The following is a 25,349-nucleotide window of genomic DNA, read 5'->3' as shown; positions in this document are numbered from 1 at the left end:
CAGATGGCAGAAGAGGTGATATCGACCAAATGTTGTTGAGAAAACAAGCAGCTTGGATCTACCACCTAGAATCCCTACAACCAACAGGACTTAATGAGCAATTGTCCTTCAACTGCTTCCACTGAGATGATGAACTAGCGCCTTTATTAGTGGAATATCTATTCAACTTCACCCCCCCCCCCCCTTTTTCTCCTCACCTCCTCCTCCTATTTCTCTCTCCTCTTTGTAAGAAATTATCCGCAGGTCTTGAGTGAAATCATGTATGCATTGAATATATGTTTAAGGGCTCCCACCCTCTGGCGATGTTTTCTCCACTGTGATGCGATTCTAAAGTTAAAGTCTCGCATCGCAGTGCGAGAAAAAAATCGGCATGACGCCAGGATATCGGCAGCATGCCGACATATCGCCAGTCTTTTCAATGGGGCCAGCGGCCCCATTGAAAAGAGATGGAGAATTCCGGGGACTTCTGCCACAGCTGTAACAGGGGACCGCGGGGATGAAGGAATCCTCTGCCACAGCTGTCACAGCTGTCACAGCTGTGGTAGAAGTCCCCGGCATTCCAGCCCATTGCTTTCAATAGGATCGGCACTGCTGCCAATCCCATTGAAAGCACTGCTTTCTGCCAAGCCCTGCGGAATGATTATAGGGGAAGGGCTTGAAATATAAGCCCTTCCCCGATAATCTACCAAAAGTGTGTTAAAAACTTTAAAAAATTATTACTCACCTCTCCTGCGCTTAGCCGCGTCCTCCTGCTGGCTCCCCGACACTGCTATTAAGCTCTTTCAGCAGTCGCGGATTTAAAAATCCCCGCCTCCTGAAAGGGCTGTGCAGATTGGCTGAGGGCTCTGCCAATAGCAGCTACTGCTTAGCTATTGGCTGAGCGCTCAGCCAATCACACATAGCCCTTAGCTATTCATTCATGAATAGCTATATCTTAGCCCTTAGCTATTCATTCATGAATAGCTATATCTTAGCTATTAGGTGTGTAATCATTTTTTTAATTTTTTTACACACTTATTGATGATTATCGGGGAAGGGCTTATATTTCAAGCCCTTCCCCGATAATCATTCTGCAGGGCTTGGCTGAAACCATTGATTTCAATGGGATCGGCAGCAGTGCCGATCCCAATGAAAGCAATAGAATAGAATGCCGCGAACTTCTGCCACAGCTGTGACAGCTGTGGCAGAAGTCCGCGGCATTCTCCCTATGCTTTCAATGGGGCTAGCGCTGCTGTCGCTAGCCCCATTGAAACCACTTGTGATATGCCGGTTCTATACCGGCCTCTTTCTTGCGCTGCGCTGTGAAATTTTTCTCGTGCTCTCGCAGCGCAAAAAAGAAAATATCGCCAGTGGGTGGGAGCCCTAATGGTGAGAGAACATACAAGTATAATATCTTTCCTTGCCATGAGCATCAATCCAATACGATTGAGAGAATATACTAATTATCAGAATATATTGATCTTAGTGTATATTCCTGTGCTGTAGTTGTGACAGACTGGCTCCAGAAACCATATATTTGATAAGCTGGGACATGAATGTCCTCAGTATTTTGATTACAGAACCTCTTGCAAGGTATCCCAGCTTTTCCAGTATCTAAGATGGCGCCGTTAGTTGTATTCCCTGCTGTGGCCACTGTAGGGACTCACATGAAGGGTAAGCTGATGCATGATGCCAGGAGGCGGGGGGCATATATTTATATTCCACAACACTCCTGCTGGATTCAATCCAAACAACCAATCACTGTGAATCAGCCAACCCAAACAACCAATCACTGTAAATCAGTCAACCCAAACAACCAATCACTGTGAATCAGCCAACCCAAACAACCAATCACTGTGAATCAGCCAACCCAAATAACCAATCACTGTGAATCAGCCAACCCAAACAACCAATCAGGTTGTGAATCGAGCAGAAGTGTTGTGGAATATAGATATATGCAAGGCTGGGACGTCCAACATAAGAACATCATGACGTTTCCCTGTGAGAGACGTGTATCGTTCCCTCCAGGGAGAACGCCTCCAACCCACATCATCAAGCTTGGCAATCCCCCCTGACCAGGGATTGGCGGTTGCCTTAGTAACGTTTGTACATTATTAGCACCGGGTTCAAGTATTTGTTGGTATGTATTATTATCCAGAAGTGAGGCTCGTGACATCTCTACTAGAAGGGGCAACAACAGATCACCCTGAATGATATGGGGGGAGACTTACCCTGCTGTGCTTGCTTGATCATTGCAGCGGATATATGGACCGTGATGTTTACATCTTGGACCACTTGATGATTGGTCCTTTTCATTTGGTACCGCCCGGGTGGTGGTCTTCCTACACACTATATATACCTGGGCTTATGAGAGATAGCAGTCATACCCTGGCCTACCATCAAGGCCATGGGCTCTGCTATTTTTCATTTTTGATAAATTTCTTGGAGGGTCTACTCTAAAATAGGAAAATAGATGACGAGGAGGAGTAATCTGCTCTATAAAATCTATAGTTAGCATAGGGATCGTCCGGGCACTGAACTATCAGAGCAGGTTAATTTACTAGAAAACTCCCCTAGGCTACCTCCTATTCCATTGCAGATATCTCCTCAGCACTAATTGCAATTTATGTGCTGAGAACTGCATTGCATTCTGGTGTGGGAGATAGACCCCCATGCCTGGTGGATAACAGGGTGATTGTATCTTACACACCTGTTGCTGCAATACCATAGCAACCAAATCCTCAGACATCAATTTAATGATTTAATGTATGATTGCGACTCATGCAGGTAGATCGTAAATTCTTTGTCTCCCAATCCAAGCTCTCGCATCTCCTGAAAATCTGCCTTATTGGCAGTGAAACGTGTTGAACTAGTATTCTGAGCTTATATCTAACTAACGGCCTCGGTCAGACCGGCGTTTTTTTCACGTGATTTGCGCATGCGTCCGGCGATTTTATAAAACCATTGCTTTGCAATGGTATCGGACACATGAGCGCTTTTTATGCGCTCGTCCGATAAATTATAGAACAGAAATCGCAGATCGCACCTATCTGCGATCTGCGATTCCTGTTCTCTTCTCTATATGCGCTCAATGGGGCCGGCGGCAGCAGCACCGACCCCATTGAGAACATATAGAAGACAAATCATTCTTCTCTGCCACAGCTGTAACAGCTGTGACAGAGAAGAACGATGTTTGCCTATTGAATTCAATGGAGCCGGCAATACAATGAGAGCTGCCCCTGATTGGTCCCTGCGCTGAGCCAATCAGAGGCAGCACTCACTCACCCATTCATGAATTCATGAATGGGTAAGTGAGAGCTGCCTCTGATTGGTGAGGCTGTGACCAATCAGAGGCAGCTCATTCAGCAGGCTCGGATTTTAAATCCCCGGCTGCTGAATACTACTCAGAGCAGTTCAGGAGAACTGCCGGCCGGCCGTGGCTGAACTCCGTCTGCCCGGACCAGGTGAGTATATATTTTTGGGGGGTTTTTACACATTTCTGGATGAATTTCAGGGAAGGGCGTATATTTTTAAGCCCTTCCCAAAAATTCATCGTGAGATCACCCGCAGCCCATTGCTTTCAATGGAGCCGGCTGTATTGCCGGCTCCATTGAATTCAATGCACTGGACAGCTCCGGCCCGTTTCTAATGAAACGCGGCTAGGAGCAATTTTTTCGGGCGATTTTTCGGCCCCGGTCATGCGATTTGCGGATGCGCATCCGTCATGCGATCCGCAAATCGCGGGAAAAAATGCCCGTGTGACTAAGGCCACAATTGAGTCAGTATATCTGAAATCACATCTAGTCCCCAGAGTTGATGCACTGTGTCTATATTCTATTTATATAAAATAGAATATTTGTGTAGGGTCGACCAAATTACAATCCTATTTGAGAGAACTTGCTCTCTCCAGCGTACATGTCTAAGTGTTCTAGTTGTGTCTGTTTTGTCTGCTGTAATGGTTATACATTAGGGATGAGCGAGTATACTCGCTAAGGCAATTCTTACTCGAGTAATGTGCTTTAGACGAGTATCTCCCCGCTCGTCCCTGAAGATTCGGGGGCCGCCGCAGCTGACAGGTGAGTTGCGGTGGGGAGCAGGGGAGAGCGGGCGGGAGAGAGGGAGAGAGAGATCTCCCCTCCGTTCCTCCCTGCTCTCCCCCGCAGCTCCCCGCCCCTCAGCGGCACCCGAATCTTTCGGGACGAGCGGGGAGATACTCGGCTAAGGCACATTACTCGAGCGAGTAGTGCCTTAGCGAGTATACTCGCTCATCCCTATTATACATCCAAATACCCTTGGATGGGAACCTTTCCATGGTTTTTGAGCCCTATGTGTGTGTGTTTTTAAAATTATTAATAAAGATTATCAATAAAGATTGAATTTTTTAAAAAGTCTATTCTGCGAAGGGATGAATAAAACAATTATGTTTATTTTTTATTATTTCAATTTTTATGTTAAAATTGAGAAAAGAGGAAGTTGGAACTTATTTTTATACTTTTTGTAACGGTTAAAAAAATATTATTAGGGTATGTTCACACTGAGGGCTCATTCAGATGAGCGTGTTTATGTGCAAACATAGTTGCGCACAAAACCGCTGGTCTATTTAGAACCATCGGTTTCCTATGATGTGTTCACATGTCCGTGATTTACAGGTATGTAAACGCGTGCACCGCATTGGTCCAGAGTGTGTATATACTCCCCGCAGGGAGTCCCCTTGTCACTGAACACTGTGACAGTACATAATATGTCTTCCCTAATGATCCTATTCGGGGTGCTTTCACATAGGCGAAATATTTTTTCAACACCACTGTGGAATTTGCAGCCATGTGGAAACATGGCTAACGTGTAGATTTTGATGCAGTATAAGAATGCGGTGAGACCTGTCCGGGAGGTTAAGTTGGGTAAAGTAGATGACACTCTGTTAAAAATGTTCATGCACAACAACTCATCTGCAGTCAAGCTTCACTCAGTAGTAATACATCATGGTCGCAGTTAGTGCTGGCATCAATATTCATTTTGGACATCTCCAAGCTGGTTTTCCTCTTTTGCCCCATGTGGTCCCCACAGTGTTGTACAATCCTCATTGCTCTCCCAATCTCAGGACAAAGGTTGAAGTGAGATAGAATTATGTCTGGTTTACATCCCAGTTGAGTTGACGACCAAGGGGTCCACAGTCCAGCATGTTATTCTTCTTTATACAGGTTGTTGGAAACTCAAGGAAACCTGCCAAAATGGTCTCCAATACGTCTCAGTTTTGTCAGATTTCTAAAGTGGCAAAGTAGGTTCCCGCCAAGGAATTCCACCACCATCTAGTTTTTGGGATTTGGGACACAACCGTGACACTCAAACTTGATGTGGACCGACCCTTAAATGCTTCTTTTTTTAATCAACTCCAGTTTAAATGATTCATTTGCGGTTATTCCTCTATTTGATGTAAGGTATCCACAAATTTTGACACAGGCCTGTTGACTGAATACAGGAAAAAAATGTTTTAGTTGCCCTATAGTTCCTCAGTATAGGAATCAAGCACTGGCCATAAGGGTCCCAAACCAATAATAGCAGCGGTGACCCCTTCTCATCACACAGGGTAAGACAATCCAGGCAAATGGTCAAAAGACACCGTAGAGAGTCTCTAAAAATACCGTACTTGGTGCTAGCGTTCTTAATTATATTGTACACTGAATGCAGAACTCTATGTACTTACATTCTTGTACAAAAAAGGCTGTATTACAATAGTTATATTCTTGCTCATATGGGCAGTATTATAGTTATCACATCCTTATACTGTACATAGGAGGCAGTATTACAGTAGCTATATGTTTGTACTGTACATAGGGGGCAGTATTTTAGTAGTTGTATTCTTGTACACAGGAGAGCAGTATTATATAGTTAAATTCTTGTACATAGGAGGACAGTATTATAAAAGTTATATTCTTGTACATAGGAGGCAGTATTATAGTAGTTAAATTCTTGTACATAGGAGCAGTATTATAGTAGTTATATTCTTGTACATAGGGTGCAGTATTAGGCCTTAGTCACATGGGCGTTTTTTCGCGCGATTTGCGGATCGCATGATGGATGCGCATCCGCAAATCACGTGACCGATGCACAAAAATCGCCCGAAAATCTGCTCCTAGCCACGTTTCATTAGAAACGGGCCGGAGCTGTCCAGCGCATTGCATTCAATGGAGCCGGCAATACAGCTGGCTCCATTGAAAGCAATGCTCTGCGGGCGCGGGATGAATTGTCGGGAAGGGCTTAAATATATAAGCCCTTCCCTGCAATTCATCCAGAAATGTGTTAAAATAAAAAATATATATATACTCACCTTGTCCCGGCAGCCGGAGTTCAGCGCGGCCGGCCTGCAGTAGGTGTGAAGGGGGTGTGACTCAAAGCTGCCCCTGATTGGCTCAGCCTGAGCCAATCAGAGGCAGGTCTCACTCACACCCATTCATGAATTCATGAATGGGTGTGAGTGAGACCTGCCTCTGATTGGCTCAGTTATATTCTTGTGCATAAGGCACCATATTACAGTAGTTATACTCTTGTACACATTGTGGTAGTATTATAATAGTTATATTCTTGTACATAGAGGGCGGTGTTAGAGTAGTTATATTCTTGCACACAGGAAGCAGTATTATAGTGGTTATATTTTCATACATGAGGGGCAGTATCATAACAGTTATATTCCTATACATAGGTGGCAGTATTATAGCAGTTATATTCTTGCACATAACTGCAGTAATATAGCAATTATATTGTTGTACATAGTATTACAGTAGGCATATTTTTGTACATAGGAGGAAGTATTATAGTAGTTATATTCCCCACGACCCGTTTTAACCCGTTCGTGTGGACGAAGGACATCTCCCTCTTCACCCGCAAACTAAGATGGAAAAAAATTTTTGCCATCAAAGATAAAGAACGACTCAGAGCAATGGGCCTGGATTTGGCAGATCTTCAGGGCCTTCAGATTCTGCAGGATCTCGAGAATGAGAATATGAGAATTGAAGGCATGGGTCCTTTTACGGACCTTAAACCTTCCTGTAGATACAATCCCCCGGCACTGCATAGTCCGGAAATAGACATCTTCGAGAGATTGGTAAAAAACGATCTTAAAACCTCTTTAGGTCCACATTCCAATCTGACACAAGGGGAAACTAAGGCACTCAAAAATCTCGAAAAAAATTCTGCGATTATTATAAAGCCAGCTGATAAAGGCGGCAATATTGTGATTCTTAATAGATCACAATATATTGACATGTGCCGCCGACTTTTGAATGATCCCTCCACCTATGGTACTCTCTCATATGACCCAACAAATTCATTTTTGGTCCTACTGCGTGATCTTTTACAACGGGAACTGGCTGCTGGGAATATTGATACCAATGAATACCGCTTCATGTACCCTCCAACTCCAACCATCGCTACGTTTTATGCACTGCCAAAGGTGCATAAGGGTACTAACCCTATCAAGGGACGTCCTATCGTATCGGGGGTAAACAATCTCACCCAGAATGTTAGCATTTACATTGATAAGATCTTGCGCCCATACGTTCTCTCATTGAGATCGTATGTTAGAGATACGATGGACGTCCTGCGTATTCTTGATGGCATTACAATCGAACCCGATGTCATCTTAGCATCACTAGACATCGAAGCATTGTACAGCTCCATCCCTCATGACGGCGGTTTGACAGCAGTGTCTTCCTTTCTCCAACAAAGGGGTGCACATTACAATAGCCACAACCAGTGTGTCGTTGACCTACTGGAATTCATCTTGAAGCACAATTATTTTGTGTTTGACTCCGAGTACTTCCACCAGCTCAGGGGTACAGCGATGGGGACGCCATGTGCCCCATCTTATGCTAATCTGTACCTGGGCTGGTGGGAGGAAAGGGTCATTTACAATAATCCACTCTGGTCCGACAATATCATCCTCTGGTTACGCTATATAGACGACATCCTCGTTCTATGGAAGGGGACTCCCTCATCCTTGGAGACCTTCGTGGATGCACTAAATGTGAACACTTTAAACCTACGTGTCACTAGTGACATCCACCCGACATCATTACCCTTCCTTGATCTTCGGATCTCTAAGAACGAGGATGGCACCATCTCGTCAACTTTGCACCGGAAGCAGACTGCTACCAATAGTCTATTGGGCTGGCAGAGTTACCATCCTACACCCTTGAAACGCGGTATTCCTAAGGGCCAGTTCCTTCGTCTACGCCGTAATTGTTCAAATGAAGCTTCCTTCTTCCAAGAAAGTAAAAAACTAATGAAACGCTTTACAACAAGGGGGTACCCTGAGGACGTAGTCATGAAAGCCTATCAATATGCATCTCAACAGCCTCGCACTACATTACTAACACCACGAGTACGGGCTGTTGAACATTCTCCACAAGTGATAGGCACCTTTGATACAGCTTCGGTGCAGATACGAGAGATTTTATCTCATTATTGGGACATTCTCAAAAATGATCCGGATATCAGAGATCACATACCTATGAAACCATGCATTACTTACAGACGAGGCCACAATTTAAAAGATCATCTCGTCAAAAGTCATTTACATCCTGACGAATCCAGACTGACCTGGTTAGGTCAAAACAGACCAGTAGGCACTTTTCCATGCCATACCTGTGCCGCTTGCCCCTTCATTCTAAAAGCTAATTCTTTCACGTGTGCTGTTTCCAACCAGACTTTCCAGTGCCAAGACTTTATTAACTGCAAGACTCGTAATATCATTTACATGGCCACCTGCCCCTGCCCAAAAAACTACATAGGGAAGACGATACAGCAGTTCCGGCGCAGGATACTTGGCCACATAGGAAACATAGAAAGACGAGAATCTACACCTTTAGCGGACCATATTTGGTCAACGCATAATGGTGATGCAAATAAGCTAAAATTTCAAGGCATAGAATTGTTACGCACACATGGGAGAAGGGGCAATGTGGACCAGCGGCTGTTACAAAAAGAAGCGGCATGGATTTTTCGTATGAACAGTCTGAATCCACTTGGCCTCAATGAAAGTCTATGCTTTAATTGTTTCCTGGATTAATTCAAACAGCATTTGTGCTTTTTCCCCCGGATAAGATCTATTAATATGTTCTCCTCCGATTAGACCGTTCCATGTTCTCCTTCAGCCTGTATTTCCTATTATGGTGTACATATTTGATATTAGATCATCTAAACATTTATTTGTGTGGCATCATATTTATTCTGCATTTGAGTACCATTATATACTACTGGATGTGTATATTTACCTGAAAGAACATCTTCATAATGGGCACCATCTATAATTGTCCTTTACAAACAATAATATATAAAGGAAAGTACAGACATTGCAAATACACCTTTATTCAGCAGCTCTAAATTTTTAATCCTGGCTCAGGTCGCTGTGGTTGCCCTCCGGTTCATATAGGGCTTGCATTCCATCTCTGTTGCCACCAGGACCTTCCTGGCGGTCATGTGACCATTCTGGCGATCACGTGACCATGTGATGACATCACACACATGTGCAGTAGCCTCCTATGCTGGTAGGAGCTACTAGCATAATTTCTGAATAATCTGGCATAGCGGTGAGCGATCAGACACCGCTATGCACTGGTCTATCTAACCCCCTTGCCGGCAATATGCTGATAAGCATGTTGCAACTGTGGATTCTCATCTTAAACACTCTGATTAGAGCTGCAGCATGGATATTTGCATAGTTGGGTCCCCTTTATTTTTGTGAGCCGCTGATTGGCTCACTTATTACTCTCCTCCCATCAAGGCGGTCCAGTAATCAGTATATGAGAGGCTGACACATACACTCCTGCATTACCCCTGTGGCTCACCATCAGAGCCACAGGCTTTACCTCTTTATTTATTTTTTTTTTTTTTGGTGCTTTTTGACTTTTTGATGCATAGGCATAACAGCTATCTTCTGTAGGAAGGAGTAGATCAGAGAAACCTGCTGCTGCTCTATATCTGGTAGCATGCAGGGAGGCTCTTTATACTATTTAAAATTAAGCCTATAGTTTCAGCCTGGGTCTGAAGTCTATTTTGGTTATAGAGGCGGCCACACTTATATGGTGGCCACTTTCCTATATACCTAACATCCTCCTCTTATCTCCGTTATATCATCTAGATGAGACAGTCCTGATGACACTGGGCTATTATTTAAACTGCGAAGCTGATGCTGCATCCAGATTTTCAGCTTTATAGCTCTCTGTTACCCAGGGAGCCTATACTTTGGCTGCAGTTTTCATAATATATTGAGCCAATATCTCTCAGACCTCCTACTGATAAGCTCCCATCAACTAAGATCAAGCATAGAGACCATACTCTGCATACTAATGCTGGGAGTGCACGTGTATTTCTTTAGTTGATGCCTGAATACGCAATTTTGCTTCTATGCATCTGAGATACTGAGCAATCATACAGATTGCCTCTAAGTCACTGCACTATCTGTACCATCTGACTTCATTTTAAAAAATCGTTTGCTAATTCATTACTACAAACAGTGCTATACGAATGCCTGTCGAATCCATCTGAGCTCCTGATGAACCACAATTTTCCATTGTGGGGAAACGCGTCGAGCACAATTCATTCTAACACTCTGACTATGAGTGTCCGATTGTGAAAAATCCTTATTATAGGGAAAACTCTTTCTCTTTGCCCATGATTGATGCCAAAGAGTTTGAGATACTGACACGTCCCTATATTGGATACTGTCTAAGACAGCAATCACTCTGGTGGATCACTGCAGCATCTCAATATCAAGTTGGAGGAGCATCTTACCTCCAAATCTTGATGCTGCATGATCTTTACCAGTTTTGGAAGTGACTAAGTTCTTTCTATCACTTACCTGTAGCACTGATCTGCTATCTGGCCCCACACACATATCCGGTCTTTGAGTGGAGGCCAGTGATATACCAAAAAATAACTGACTTTTTTGGTTTATATATTTTTTTTTGTTTGTGTGTTAGCCCATTTATGTTTTTTAATATACCCCTAATAAAGAATTTATATTTTAGTCTGTTACTGTGAAAAGGGCTTACCTGTAGTTATATAGACTTTTTCCGTCCCTGTGATTAGTATTCTTGTATATAGGAATCAGTATTATAGCGGTAATATTCTTGCACACAACTGCAGTATTATAGCAGTTATATCCTTGTACATATAGGGACAGTATTCTAGTAGTTATACTCTTGTATACATTGTGACAGTATCATAGTAGTTATATTCTTGTACACGTAGGGCAGTGTTATTACAGTTATATTATTGTATATAGGGGTCAGTATTACAGTAGTTAAATTTTTGTACACATGAGGACAGTATTATAGTATAATAGTTATATTCTTGCATATAGGAGGCAGTATTATAGTATTTATATTCTTGTACATAGGAGGCATTATTATAGTAGTTATATTCTTGTACATAGGGGGGCAATATTATAGTAGTTATATTCTTGTACATAGGGGGCAGTATTATAGTAGTTATATTCTTGTACATAGGAGGCATTATTATAGTAGTTATATTCTTGTACATAGGGGGCAGTATTATAGTAGTTATATTCTTGTACATAGGAGGCATTATTATAGTAGTTATATTCTTGTACATAGGGGGCAGTATTATAGTAGTTATATTCTTGTACATAGGAGGCATTATTATAGTAGTTATATTCTTGTACATAGGGGGCAGTATTATAGTAGTTATATTCTTGTACATAGGAGGCAGTATTATAGTATTTATATTCTTGTACATAAGGATAGTATTACGGTACTCATATTCTTGTACATACAGGGCATGATGATAGTGATATTTTTGTACATAGGAGGACGCATTATAGTAGTTATATTCTTGTATATAGGAAGCAGTATTATAGCGGTTATATTCTTGTACATAGGGGCAATATTACAGCAGTTTTACTCTTTTACACCTCGTGGCAGTATTATAATAGTAATATTCTTGTACATAGGGGGCAGTTTTATAGTAGGCACATTTTTCTGTACATAGGAGCTAGAATTATAGTAGTTATATTCTTGTATACAGGGGGCAGTATTATAGTAGTTATATCCTTGTACACATGGGGACAGTACTATTGTAGGTATACTCTTGTACACAGCGTGACAGTATTATAATAGTTATACTCTTGTACACATGGGGACAGTATTATAGTAGTTATACTTCTGTACACATAATGACAGTATTATAATAGTTATACTTGCTCTATACTTCCTAGGTATGGGAACACCAGAGAGATTCTCTAAAAATACTATACTAGGTGCTAGCATTCCTAATTATATTTTACACTGAAAGCAGAATTCTATGTAATTATATTCTTGTACAAAAAAGGCAGTATTATAAGTTATATTCTTGAACTGTACATAGGAGGCAGTATTATAGTAGTTATATTCTTGTACATAAGGGGCAGTATTATAGTAGTTCTATTCTTGTACATAGCAGGCAGTATTATAGTAGTTATATTCTTGTACATAGGGGGCAGTATTATAGTAGTTATATTCTTGTACATAGGGGCAGTATTATAGTAGTTATATTCTTGTACATAGGGGACAGTACTATAGTAGTTATATTCTTGTGCATAGGGGACAGTATTATAGTAGTTATATTCTTGTACATAGGTGCAGTATTATAGTAGTTATATTATTGCACATATGAGCAGTATTATAGTAGTTATATTCTTGTACATAGGTGCAGTATTATAGTAGTTATATTATTGCACATATGAGCAGTATTATAGTAATTACATTCTTATACTGTACATAAGTGGCAGTATTATAGCAGTTATACTCTTGCACATAGCAAGGCAATATTATAGTAGTTATATTCTTGTACATGACAGCAGTATAATAATTGTTATATTCTTGTACATATGAATAGTTTTATAGTAGTTCGATTCTTGTACATACGCACAGTATTATATAGTAGTTAGATTCTTGCATGTGGAGTTCAGTCATCCTTACAACCCAGCACAATGAGATCATAGAGTGTCATTCAGTAGCCATAGCAGCCAGGGGCCTTCTCCAGATGGCGTGGCTTGATAAATTGCCTGTCAGATCACAGTATAATGCAATACTTCATTCTCTGTGTATTGGAGCAGTTGATTTCTTGGTATCCTGGTGGCTCTGGTTATTTGGTCATCAATTGAGGTGGGATGATAGCCCTGGTTTAAAAATGTCTCTTTTAGGTAGTATAAATGTTCTTCTGTCTGTTGGATTGGAGTAGATCCAGTTGTATCTGATGGCCTGGCTGTAGATGATGAACTTTTTGCTTAGAATGGGAACTGACTAGGGATGAGCGAGCGTACTCGGAAAAGCACTACTCGCTCGAGTAATTTGCTTTATCCGAGTATCGCTGTGCTCGTCCCTGAAGATTCGGGTGCCGGCACGGAGCGGGGAGCTGCAGGGGACAGCGGGGAGGAACGGAGGGGAGATCTTTCTCTCCCTCTCTCCCGCCCGCTCTCCACTGCTCCCCGCTGCGACTCACCTGTCAGCCACAGCGGCACCCGAATCTTCAGGGACGAGCACAGCGATACTCAGATAAAGCAAATTACTCGAGCGAGTAGTGCTTTTCCGAGTACGCTCGCTCATCTCTAGAACTGACCCATCTGAGGTATGTGGGCCGATCAATTGGTTTTCAGTATAGGGATGTCTGTATTGAGATGTTTGAAATTTTAATGGTGGTGTCCAAAAAATTGATTTCTCTGTATGAGTAGCTTAATGTCAGGTTTGTGGTGGGGTGAAATGTGTTGAATCTCTCATGCAATTTTACTAGTTCTTGTTTGGTGTTGGTCCAGATGATTAAGATGTCATCAATGTAGTGGAAGTAGACCAATGGTTTGCTGGAGCAGGAGGCCAGAAAGTCACTCTCCAGTTTTGCCATGAAAAGGTTGGCATATTGCAGTGCCATTTTACTGCCTATGGCGGTCCCGGTGAGTTGCAGGAATATCTCTTTGTTAAAGTAAAAATAATTGTAGAGATTGTAGAGGGTGATGAGGAGAAAGCAAATGTATTAAATGGTTTTTACTCCAGTGCACTCACAGAGGAAAATAACATGCAAAGTGATAAAGTAAACTTTCCACTAAATGTCACCAGTCCAACGCAATAAGTAACGCAGAGCAATCCTAGATAGATGAAAATAGACAAATTGCTGGGTACCGATGGTATACACCCCTCAACCTTCCCACCCCACCCCCCGGATTTTAGGTGACTTAAAAAATTTGAGAGACAGACTGTTGTTTTTTTATATTTCAGGACTCTATGGTGATGGATCTGTTCTACTGGATTGGCGCATAGCCAATGTGGTGCCTATATTCAAAAAGGGATCAAAAGGTGAACCTGTAAATTACAAACTGCTAAGTCCTACATCTATTGTGGGTAAAATGTTTGAAGGGTTTCTAAGAGATATTATCCTGGAGGACCTCAAGGAAAATAGCTCTATAGCTCCATATCAGCATGGGTTTATGAGGGGTCACTCCTGTCAAACCAACCTGATCAATCTCTATGGAGAGTACTAGACTGGACCAGAGAGAGTCATTGGATCTTGTGTAGCTGAACTTTTGAAAAGCGTTTGATACTGTGCCACATAAAAGGTTGGTATATAAAATGAGAATGCTTGATCTGGCATAAATAAGTGTAAGTAACTGGCTCAATGATAGAAAGCAGAGGGTGGTTATTAATGGTACATACTCTGATTGGGGTACCGTTACTAGTGGGTTACTACAGGGGGCAGTATTGAGCTCTATTTTCTTGAATATATTTATTAATGACCTGTACGGAAGGATAGAACACAACATGGCTGTAGGGGGCTGTAGACAGGTATTCTGATACCTGAAAGGAGAGAAAACACGTGTGGGTGTGGCAGGAAGGAAGATAAAGGGAAAAAACCTCACATCCACATGAGTTTCACAGAGTGGCAAGTGTGATATCGGGCTGTGAATCACAGCCCAAAATCACCCTCACCAGTGTGAAGGAGTCCTCAGGAGGAAGTTGACAGTGTAGCAGAGCTGAAAGGGCTGCAAACCTGAGGTCCACTGTGGACCAGTTAAGGCCTCGAGTCTGACATGGAGGACAACCAGAGACTCTCACCCTTGTGGAGTACAGAACATTGAACAGTGTTGTTGTTATAGCATTGTGGTATGGTATAAATGTTCAAAGGCTCCAGATTTGCAAAGACACTCCAAGTCTCCTGAGCTGTTTTATGTGTGTGTGGTGTCCATTCCGTACGGAAAGGACGCGATCCTGTAGGCGAGTGACCCAAACTTACCACACCTGGTAGGACTGCATATCAATATTTGCAGATGACACAAAACAATGTAAAGTAATTAACACAAGAGATGACAGAATGTGGTTGCAAGAAGATCTTAATAAGTGCGAGGCTTAGGCAGAAAAGTGGCAAATTAAATTTAACACTGATAAATGTTAGGTTATGCACATGGGCAGAGAAAATACATGTCACCATTACACACCAAACCACTGGGTAATAAGGACATGGAAAATGACTTGGGGATTTTAGTTAACTGTAAACTTACTTGGAGCAACCAGTGTCAGGCAGCTGCTGCCAAGGAAAATAGGATCATGGGATGCATAAAAGAGGTCTAGGGACACAACATTGTTCTTCCTCTTTAGAAGTCACTGGTCAGACCACGCAAGGAATATTGTGTATAGTTTTGGGCACCGGTACTCAAGGAGGACATATCAGAGTTTGAGATTCAAAGGTGGGCAACTAAAGTAATAAATAGAATGGGCGGAATACAATACCCAGAGAGGTTGTCAAAATTGGGGTTGTTCAATTTAGAAAAAAAGACAGCTGAAGGGTGACCCAATAGCTATGTATAAGTATATATCGGGAGACAATACAGAGATCTTTTCCATCATCTATTTATACCGAGTGCGGTGACAATAACAAGTGGGCATCCTCTGCATCTAGAGGAAAGAACGTTTCTAAACCAACATAGAAGGGTTTTTTTTACTGTAAGATCAGGAAAACTGTGGAACTCTCTGCCTGAGGATGTGCTACCGGCAAAATCACTAAAAGAGCACAAGAGGGGCCTGGGTACCTTTTATGAGTATAATAAATTAATAACATTACATGTTATATCAGAAGAGTCGGTGATCTGGGAAATATTTTGACTACCAGATTGGAGTCAGGAAGGAATTATTTTCCCTTAAATGGGGAAAATTGGCTTCTACTTCATTGGGGCTACTTTGCCTTCCTCTGGGTCAACATTGGGGGTGAAATAGGCTGAACTGGATGGGCATATGTTTTTTTTCGGCTTTACATACTATGTTACTATATTATTTCAACACACATAATACAGCCATTTTCATTTCCCATCATTCGCTCTCCTCTTCAGCTCATACTGCGTGCATTAAAATGCATACAGGAGAAAAGCTGGATTAACTCTTTACAGGATAACAAACTAAAAGGATAAGAAAAAGAAATCGGTAAATCCATTTTTAGCTAATTTCTTTTTACCAGACGCTTTAAAGCTTCTTTAACTTCTGTATTCCTTAAACTATATATCAAAGGATTTAACATAGGTATAAGTATGCTGTAGAAGACTGATGCCACCTTGTCTTGCTGAAGGGCATAGCTGCTGGATGGCCGGAAATACATAAATAGCACTGTCCCATAGAAGATGCTGACAGCAGTCATATGAGAGGAGCAGGTGCTGAATGCCTTATATCTGCTCTGAGCAGAATGGATTCTCACAATGGCCAGGACGATATTAGTGTAGGAGACAAGAATTGTGATGAGACACGTCATAGTTACCAAGCCACCAATAACAAAAAGTACAGCAATATTAATGGATATATCAGAGCAAGAGAGTTTTAAAAGTGGTGGCATGTCACAGAAGAAGTGGCTGATGACATTGGATTTACAGAAATTGAGGCGGTAAATTAAATTGGTGTGCACCAAGGCAGTCAGGATGCCTCCTAGATAACCAGAAACCACCAACTGAAGACAGAATATGCTATTCATGATAGTACTATATAGCAGAGGTCTACAGACAGCCACGAAACGATCATAGGCCATAATACCTAGAAGAAGGCATTCAACTGTTGCAAAGGATACAAATACATACATCTGCAGAGCACAACCCAAGAAGGAGATGGTCCTGGATTCAGAGACCAAGTCCTGTAGCATCTTGGGGGTGACAGACGAAGAGTACGTAAGGTCCACAAATGATAGGTTGCTTAAGAACACATACATGGGCTTCTGAAGATGAATGTCCAGCTTGATCAAACTTATGATGCCAACATTGCCCAGTATAATGGCAATGTAAATGAGAAGAAATATAATGAAAAGAGGTAAGCATAGTTCAGTTCTGTCTGTGAGGCCCATGAGAATAAATTCCTTTACCAAACTTCTGTTCATCTTCAGTAAATGTCTTTTAACTGCAGAACAGATGGTCAAGCATAGTAAGACAAGACAAGCCACCAGCACATTCATCGTACACTGGCCACTCTATTTAAGACACTGGCACTTTTAGGATTGGTGCTCTCCTGCATGCAAATTAGAGCAGTGACCCCGACGTGTAGCATAAAAAGGGATGACAAGTTTTCTGTGGATCAGTTGCAGTGTTATTCCACATTAGAATGGGGAAATCCAGTGAAGTAAGTGACTTCCAAAATTAGTAATACTGGTTTGCAAAGGCCATAGAGGTAGCTTCCATAACTGTTATAGGTTACACTTAGGACCACAGCTCAGGTAGGCCCCATACTTGTTTTCCATGTGTGGTGAGAACCTCCCTCCAAAAGTGATTTGATACATTGCAGTTCAAAAAATATATAATTTGTTACAGTAGTCTTTTGGGTCAAGCCTCAATAAAACGTCAGTTTGAAGAAAATGTGTAATATTACATAAATCCAATCATTTTTAGTCAACCAAGAATAAATGAATGCATTAGTAATAAACGCTATTGGGCATAGAGTACTAATTTGGTTACAGAAAACTTTTGTAATTACATTTTACTACTTATGTGAGTGATCTGGTTATAACAGGCTTATAAAGTTTAAAAAAGTTTTTAAAAAGTTAAAATTTCCCCTACCCTCATGGATCGGATCCATGAGGGGAAGTGAAGATACTCACCCCAGGTCCTCTGCGATGTCCCGGTCTTCTGAGAGCTGAAGTCCCCTTCTGCGCATGCGTGCCCGACGTCAATCATCGGGCACGTGCGCAGAGAAGCTCACGCCCCGGGAAATTTAAAAACCCTCTGCTCCTGGCTACCATGTGTAGCCAGGAGCAGAGAGATGTCACCAGGGACCACTGTATGTGGTTCCTGGTGACATAATCACTGTTATCCATTGGACAACAGTGATTATTTAAAGTAAAAAAGAGTTTGAAAAAGTTAAAAAAAAAGTTTAAAAAGCTTACGTTTCATATCCGTGAGGGAGGATGAAATTATGTACCTAAGGTCCCTGGATTAATCAGTGGACCTTACCCCAGCTTCTGTACACAACGCGCCCATCGCGAAAATGGTAGACGCATGAGCAAAAGCTCTGGATTGCCAGGGTAATTTAAAATCTCCCTGCTCCTGGCTACAAAACTTAGCCGAGAGCCTGGAGATTTCACGGAGAGCGGTTCCTAGTCACGTGTTCGCAGTTATCCAATGGGTAACGGCGATCACATAAAAGTTAAAAGAAGTTAAAGTTTCATCTCCCCTCATTGATGCGATCGGTGAGAGGTGATGAAACATTTTACTGGAGGCCTCCGTATTTAAACCCCGATGCAATCCTCCACCGTGGACTTTCCCGGATTCTGCACATGCGATTGCCGGCAAAATGCCAGACACATTCGCAGGAGTCAGGGAGCCCAGGAAATTTAAAATCTCCTTGCTCCCGGCAACCAACAGTCGCCCAAAGCCTGGAGCAGTGACCAATGGCCTTGTTGTGGGCCTCCACAAGCGGATTCCACATCCAGCATATGAGCCCAGCATTTTTCAGACAGCTACCTGTAATACACGATTTACAAGAAGCTCTGGTAATGCTCGCCTTCCTGTAGTTCCAGGAGCAGCCTGTTTAACGCTTTCTGTGTGAGACTGTCGCACCTCAGCAAGCTTACAAAGCCTCACAGAGCGCCACTTTTTACACCCCATTGCTGCCGCTGAGATCAAGATATACCCCCCAAAAAGCATGAGAGGAGAGGGGATACCCAATTTTTTTTCCACATCTGCCCATCCCAACCAGGCCCCCATAATTACCCTTTCTTCGGAAATACCACACAGTTTACATTATTACTTTTATCTAAAATTTAGGGAAGACCAAAAAGGGCGTGGAGGGGGGGATAATTTTTAGGGAGTCAATTTCTTTCCACAAAAGTGAGCAATGGGGCCTGGAATTTATTCGGTCCAACAGGTGTTCCCTTCATTATAGGCCTTGCTATGTGTCCTGTAAGTGGATGAGGGCCACAATGGGTATGTTTCTGAACACGGGACAAATGGGGGTATCGATTTTGGGGTGAACATCTTCATTCATATGTGTGCTGTACAAAAAAAACTATTTTTAAATTGACACAATTGCCAAAAAATGAAAATCGTAACTTTTTTTTCCTTCTGCTTTGCTTAGATTCATTCAAATACTGTGGGGTCAAAATATGCAGTACATGCCTAAAATAATTTGTTAAGGCGTCTAGTTTTCAAAATGGGGTCATTTGTGGGGGTTCTTTATCATTTTGGCCGATCAATGGCTCTACAAGGGGGCAAGGGGGCGTGGAATTTATTCAGTTGTACCCTGAAATCCAAAGGCCTAGCCATGTGTCCTGCAAGTAGATTAGGGCCATAATAGGTATGTTTCTGAACACGGCAAAAAAGGGATATCCATTTGGGGTTGGAAGTCTTCATTCCTATGTGTGCTGTACAAAAAAAACTGTTTTTAAATTGACACAATTGCCAAAAAAATGAAAATCGTAATTTTTTTCCTACTGCTTTGCTTAGATTTATTCAAAAATTGGAGGGTAAAAATACCCAGGCCCTTAGATGAATTCCTTAAGTGGTCTAGTTTTCAAAATGGGATCATTTGTGGGGGTTCTCTATGGTTTTGGCCAGTCAAGGGCTCTACAGGTGGGCAATGGGGCCTAAATCACCTTCATGCAAAAGTTCTGTTCTGAAAGCCACCAACTACTCCTTTCATCTTGGGCCTCGTTGTGCATCCAGACATAAGATCAGGGCCATAATGGGTATATTTCTGGAGATGGGACAAACAGGGGTATCCATTTTGAGGTGCAAGTCTTCATTCATATGTGTGCTGTACAAAAAAAACCCTGTTTTTAACCCCTTAGTGACGGTGCTATCGTAAAACTACGTCCTGCTGTTGCAGGACATGTATGGGGGGAGGTAGCGCCGCTATCTCCCTCCATACAGCACGGGCATCAGCTGTTTATTACAGCTGACACCCGCGGGCATTAGCCGTGCTCGGCCGTTCGGACGACCGCGGCTATTAACCCTTTAAATGCCCCGAACGCTGTTTGGGGGTCCCGCACGGCCCCCCCACGGTGAGATCGGGGGAGCCGTGCAGGTGTCATGGCAGCCGGGGGCCTAATGAATGGCCCCAGGGCTGCCTTAGCAGACTGCCTATCAAGCCATCCACACAGGGTGGCTTGATAGACTGCCTGTAAAAAAAGCAGTATGACGTAATGCTATAGCATTACGTCATACTGCAGGAGCAATCAAAGCATCGCATGTTAAAGTCCCCCAGAGGGACTTCAAAGTAAAGTAAGAAAAAAGATCAATAAAGTTTTTTAAATTGTAAAAATAAAAGTTCTAAAAGTTTAAATCACCCCCCTTTTGCCATATCAATTACTAAAAAATCTAAATCATAAAATAAAAATATGTATTTGATATCGCCGCGTCTGTAAAAGTCCGATCTATCAAAGTAGTGCATTATTTTTCCTGCACAGTGAACATCGTCCGAAAAAAAAAATAAAGAATGCCAGAAATACACTTTTTTAGTTACCCTGTCTTCCAGAAAAAAATGCAATAAAAGGCGATCAAAAAGTTGTATGTATTCCGAATTGATACTACAGGACATCCCGCAAAAATTGAGCCCTTGCACAACTACGTTGACAGAAAAATAAAGTTATTGCGCGCACAAAATGACTGCAAAAAAATAATTGAAAAAAATTAAATATCTTTAAAAAAAAATACAAGTACTACAGCAAAAAAAAAACTATACAAGTTTGGTATCGTAGTAATCGTACTGACCCATAGAATAAAAATATTAGGTCGTTTTTGTTGCAGTTTGGGCGCCGTAGAAACAGGACGCACCCAAAGATGGTGGAATGTCGCTTTTTTCCCCATTTCTCTCCGCTAAGAATTTTTTAAAAGTTTTTCAGTACATTATATGGTACAATAAATAGTGCCATTAAAAAATACAACTCGTCCCGCAAAAAACAAGCCCTCATACAGTGACATCGATGGATAAATAATGGAACTACGATTTTTTAAAAGGGAGTAGGAAAAAACAAAAATGGAAGAAAAGAAAAAAGCTCCATCACTAAGGGGTTAAATTGACATAATTGCCCCCCAAAAAAAATCGAAAATCACAATTTTTTTTCTTCTGCTTTGCTTGAATTCATTCACAAACTGTGGGGTCAAAATACACAGTACACCCCTAGATAAATTCGTTAAGGGGTCCAGTTTTCAAAATGGGGTCATTTCTGGGTGTTTTCTATGGTTTTGGCCGCTCAAGTACTCTACATGTCTGCTACGGGGCCTAAAAGGCCTTCCAGCAAAATTTCTGTTCTGAAAGACACTGACTACTCTTTTCATTTTGGGCCCCATTGTGCATCCATACATAAGAGTAGGGCCACAATGGGTATGTCTCTGAACACAGGACAAACATGGGTATATATTTTGGGATGTCAATCCTCTTTTTCATGTGCACTATAGAAAAAAATATGTCTTTAATATGATATATTTGCAAAAATATGACATTTTATTTTTCTCTCCTCTAAATTGCATTAATTCCTGAAAAAAACTGTGGAGTCAAAATACTCCTGACACCCCCCAGTGAATACATTAAGAGTGTAGTTTTTCAAATAGGGTCATTAGTGGGGGTATCTATCATTCTGACACCTATGAGCCTTTGCAATCTTGGCTTGGTGTAGGAAAACAAAGTGTTCCCCAAAATGCTGAAAAGTAATGTTAAATTTGTACGCCTCCTAAATGGTTTTTAAAAAATGAAAGTTTTTCAAATGTGCATCCAGAATAAAGTAAACAGATGGAAATATATATCTTAGCAAAGATGTGTACAGTATGTTTGCACATATTTGAGATATTACAGTTAAAAATGTCAAAAAATTAAAGTTTTTGAAAAAATTTTCCCAATTTTGGCACTTTTAATAAATATACACAAGTTTAATCAGTCTATTTTTACCACCTAAATAAAGTACAACATGTGGCAAAAAACAATGTCAGAATCACTTGGATATGCAAAACCTTTACAGAGTTATGCTATGTTAAGTAAGAATATCAGATTTCCACAATTTGGCTCCGTCACTAAGGCGCAAGCAGGCTTCATCACTAAGGGGTTAATTATGTTGAGAGTACTTGGATGCCTACTTTGCTTCTTTCTCTGGATGCAGAAAAGGCATTTAACAGAGTCCACTGGGGGCATTTCAATGCAGTGCTTCACAAATTTTGCATTACAGGTATAGCCCATGCTTCCATTATGAGTTTGCATTCTAATCCTTCTGCTGTTAAAACAGCTTCAAAAGGCCTTTGATATTTCCAATGGTACTCAGAAAGATTGTCTACTGTCACTGTTAATTTTCACATTAGTTATGGAACCCCTAGCAGAATGGATAAGAAGCACAAAAGAAGTAACTGGAATAACCATTAGCAAACAAGAACATAAGATAGGACTTTTCGCAGATGATGTAATGATCATCTTGTCTAAACCCGGATCGTCATTGGGTATAGTTTTAGACATATTGCAAAAGTTTAGTGCCACTTCCTATTATAAGCTAAATATCACTAAATCACAAATCTTGGGAATGTATATATCTTATCCTTTTAAATCTTGACTGGAGAGGCATTTGTACACAAGACTAATGGTGGCTACACGCAGGATCAGGCTAAACATAGGGGTACAGATCTAAGCAGAACCTCTCCACCAAGACGCGCCTTAAAGTGGAGCACCCGTCCTGAAAAGAACGATCTGCTTGAACGAGGCATGGTATGAAGTCAGAGAGAAACTGGGGAACCACACCAGGGACTATGGAAGGATTGTAATTGTTCTCAGTAAGAGAAACCAAGTAATTCTGTAGAGATACCTTTTAATGGCTAATAAAAATACATGATCTTATTGCAAGCTTTTGGACCTGTCAGGATCCTTTCTCAGGCATAATGAAACAGATTTGCATGGGGTATATATAAATACAAATGTACACAAATGAAAAGGCACATAAATCGGAGACTAGTTTGTACTTAAAACAATACCGAACAAGATAAGCAGAGAAATAAATACTTAATCAGTCCACTGACAAGGAATGTGACAGTTTTATGAGCTCTACATTGGTGCTAGGAGGTGACAGATCTGTGTGTTGTATCTCCTTCAGACCTGCACATAAGGAAGATGAAACAATATCTCTGCAGCAGGGGCGTAACAATAGAAGGCGCAGGGGATGCAGTTGCACCCGGGCCCAGGAGCCTTAGGGGGCCCATAAGGCCTCTCTTCTCCATACAGGGAGCCCAGTACTATGAATAAAGCATTATAGTTGGGGGCCCTGTTACAGGTTTTGCATTGGGGCCCAGAAGCTTCAAGTTATGCTTCTATGCAGCATGGTTTAGGTATGAGTACGGGTACAGATACATATAGAGGGGGGCCCCAGCTCACCTTTTGCATCAGGGCCCCTGAGCCTTTAGTTACGCCCCTGCTCTGCAGCGCACCTATTAGATTCTTTACCACATCTTTAAAACAATGATTGGGAAAAGCACCCCTCCTGGGTGCCATCCTTTTCTAATCTCAGCAATACTACTAAAGGAGTGTCTAGAATGTATTCATCTATTTGTAATAACTATCTTGCCTAGATCAATGGGAACAAGATTTAAATATTTTGATCAGCGCAGAACACTTTAGCCTCTTCATTATCGAAATGTGCTTCTCATTTAGAATCGTCTAGGAAATTGTTATATCTTTGGTATCTTACACCAGTGCGCTATGTGAATATCTGCCCTTCACATTCCGACAAATCCTGGAGATGTTACACTGATCGAGGGATCGGACTGTCCTCTCATTGCCAATCACTGGAGCCAGATAAGAAGTCTCCTTGAGTATGTTTTTGAAATTCTGCTAGATTGGCATTATTCAATGGTGCTTCTTCATATAGGATTCACCAAACGACGCACAATTGATAAAGTCATAACGTTTCACATTTTAATAGTTGCGAAATCCTTAAAAAAAAAATTCTAAAAAAACCGAGGTTCCCTTGCTAAGTGAAGTAATATCCTATATAAATAATAATGGTAGGCTGCAAGGCACATTAGCAAGGATTCATGGGAATTACAAAAACTATCAGGTAGTTTTGGAAAAATGGATTAAATCCTCATTTCTAATCAGACAATGTAAACTTGTCTTAGATCATCATTTTGTTTACATGAGCACATTCTGTAATGTTATCTACCTGCGAGCTGTGTGGGTTTTCTGTTTGTTAGTTTGTTTTTGTTCCCAAAAACCGAGCGTTTCAGCTTTAACATACCATTCCTTGTACTGTGCTTGTGTAAACCTTCAATTGTTTTACTGCATATTGAATTGTATATTGATATTTAGCTCAATAAAAATTTGTTTCTAAAAAAAGATAAAACTGAGGCCTCATTCGCACGAGAGTGAAAATCACAATAGCCAGGCAAAGAAATTGCTTCAAACTGCACTAAAAATATTGCGTAAATGGACTATTTCTCACTATCAAGTCCCGAGCTTAATGAACTGTGAAATTGCCCATTCACACGACTGCGGGCTGAGTGTTGCTTTCAAAAGTGCTGCTGCTCTAGGAGGAGAGAGAGAGAAAGCCCCGGAGGAACCCCCCTCTCCTCGGGGCTTCTCTTCATCTCAGCGGGGCTGGAGGTATATCCTCGCTGCTGGGAGGGCGAGGTTTACCCGCAGGGAAGAAGAAGGAAATCCAATCCACAACAGCGCAAAGCCGGAGTTTCCCTGAAGAGGAGAATAATGAATTCCCCCACTGCTAGGGATTTCCTTATTCTCCCCTGCAGGGGAACCCCTCTCTCCCTGCTACGGGGAAATTCCTCCAGCCCCGCAGACAAGGGGGTTCCCCCGCAGCTTCCCTTCAGCCTTCTTCTTTCTCTCTTTCCCCACAGCAGGGAAATCCCTTATTCTCCCTTTACCGGCCGCCTCACATAG

At 41.7% G+C, this 25,349-nt stretch overlaps 1 protein-coding gene across 2 annotated transcripts; it reads right to left on the bottom strand.

Moving 5' to 3' along the window:
* Positions 1–16,452: 16,452 nt before the first annotated feature.
* LOC136624947 (olfactory receptor 5AR1-like) lies at positions 16,453–24,907 on the bottom strand. 2 transcript variants are annotated; one of them, XM_066598882.1, is made up of 2 exons: positions 24,895–24,907; positions 16,453–17,390 (listed from the first exon to the last, which is right to left on the bottom strand). In XM_066598882.1, the coding sequence occupies exon 2, from the start codon at positions 17,368–17,370 to the stop codon at positions 16,453–16,455; it is 918 nt and encodes a 305-aa protein (XP_066454979.1). In that variant the 5' UTR covers positions 17,371–17,390; positions 24,895–24,907. The 2 variants fall into 2 exon arrangements, with proteins under 2 accessions (XP_066454979.1, XP_066454978.1); XM_066598881.1 differs by lacking the exon at positions 24,895–24,907 and adding an exon at positions 17,717–17,727 and having other exon boundaries at positions 16,453–17,362.
* Between the last annotated feature and the right edge of the window lie 442 nt (positions 24,908–25,349).

The sequence above is a fragment of the Eleutherodactylus coqui genome, chromosome 4 (genome assembly GCF_035609145.1).
Source record: "Eleutherodactylus coqui strain aEleCoq1 chromosome 4, aEleCoq1.hap1, whole genome shotgun sequence".
NCBI lineage: Eukaryota > Metazoa > Chordata > Amphibia > Anura > Eleutherodactylidae > Eleutherodactylus > Eleutherodactylus coqui.
This window is presented reverse-complemented; position numbering and strand designations above follow the sequence as displayed.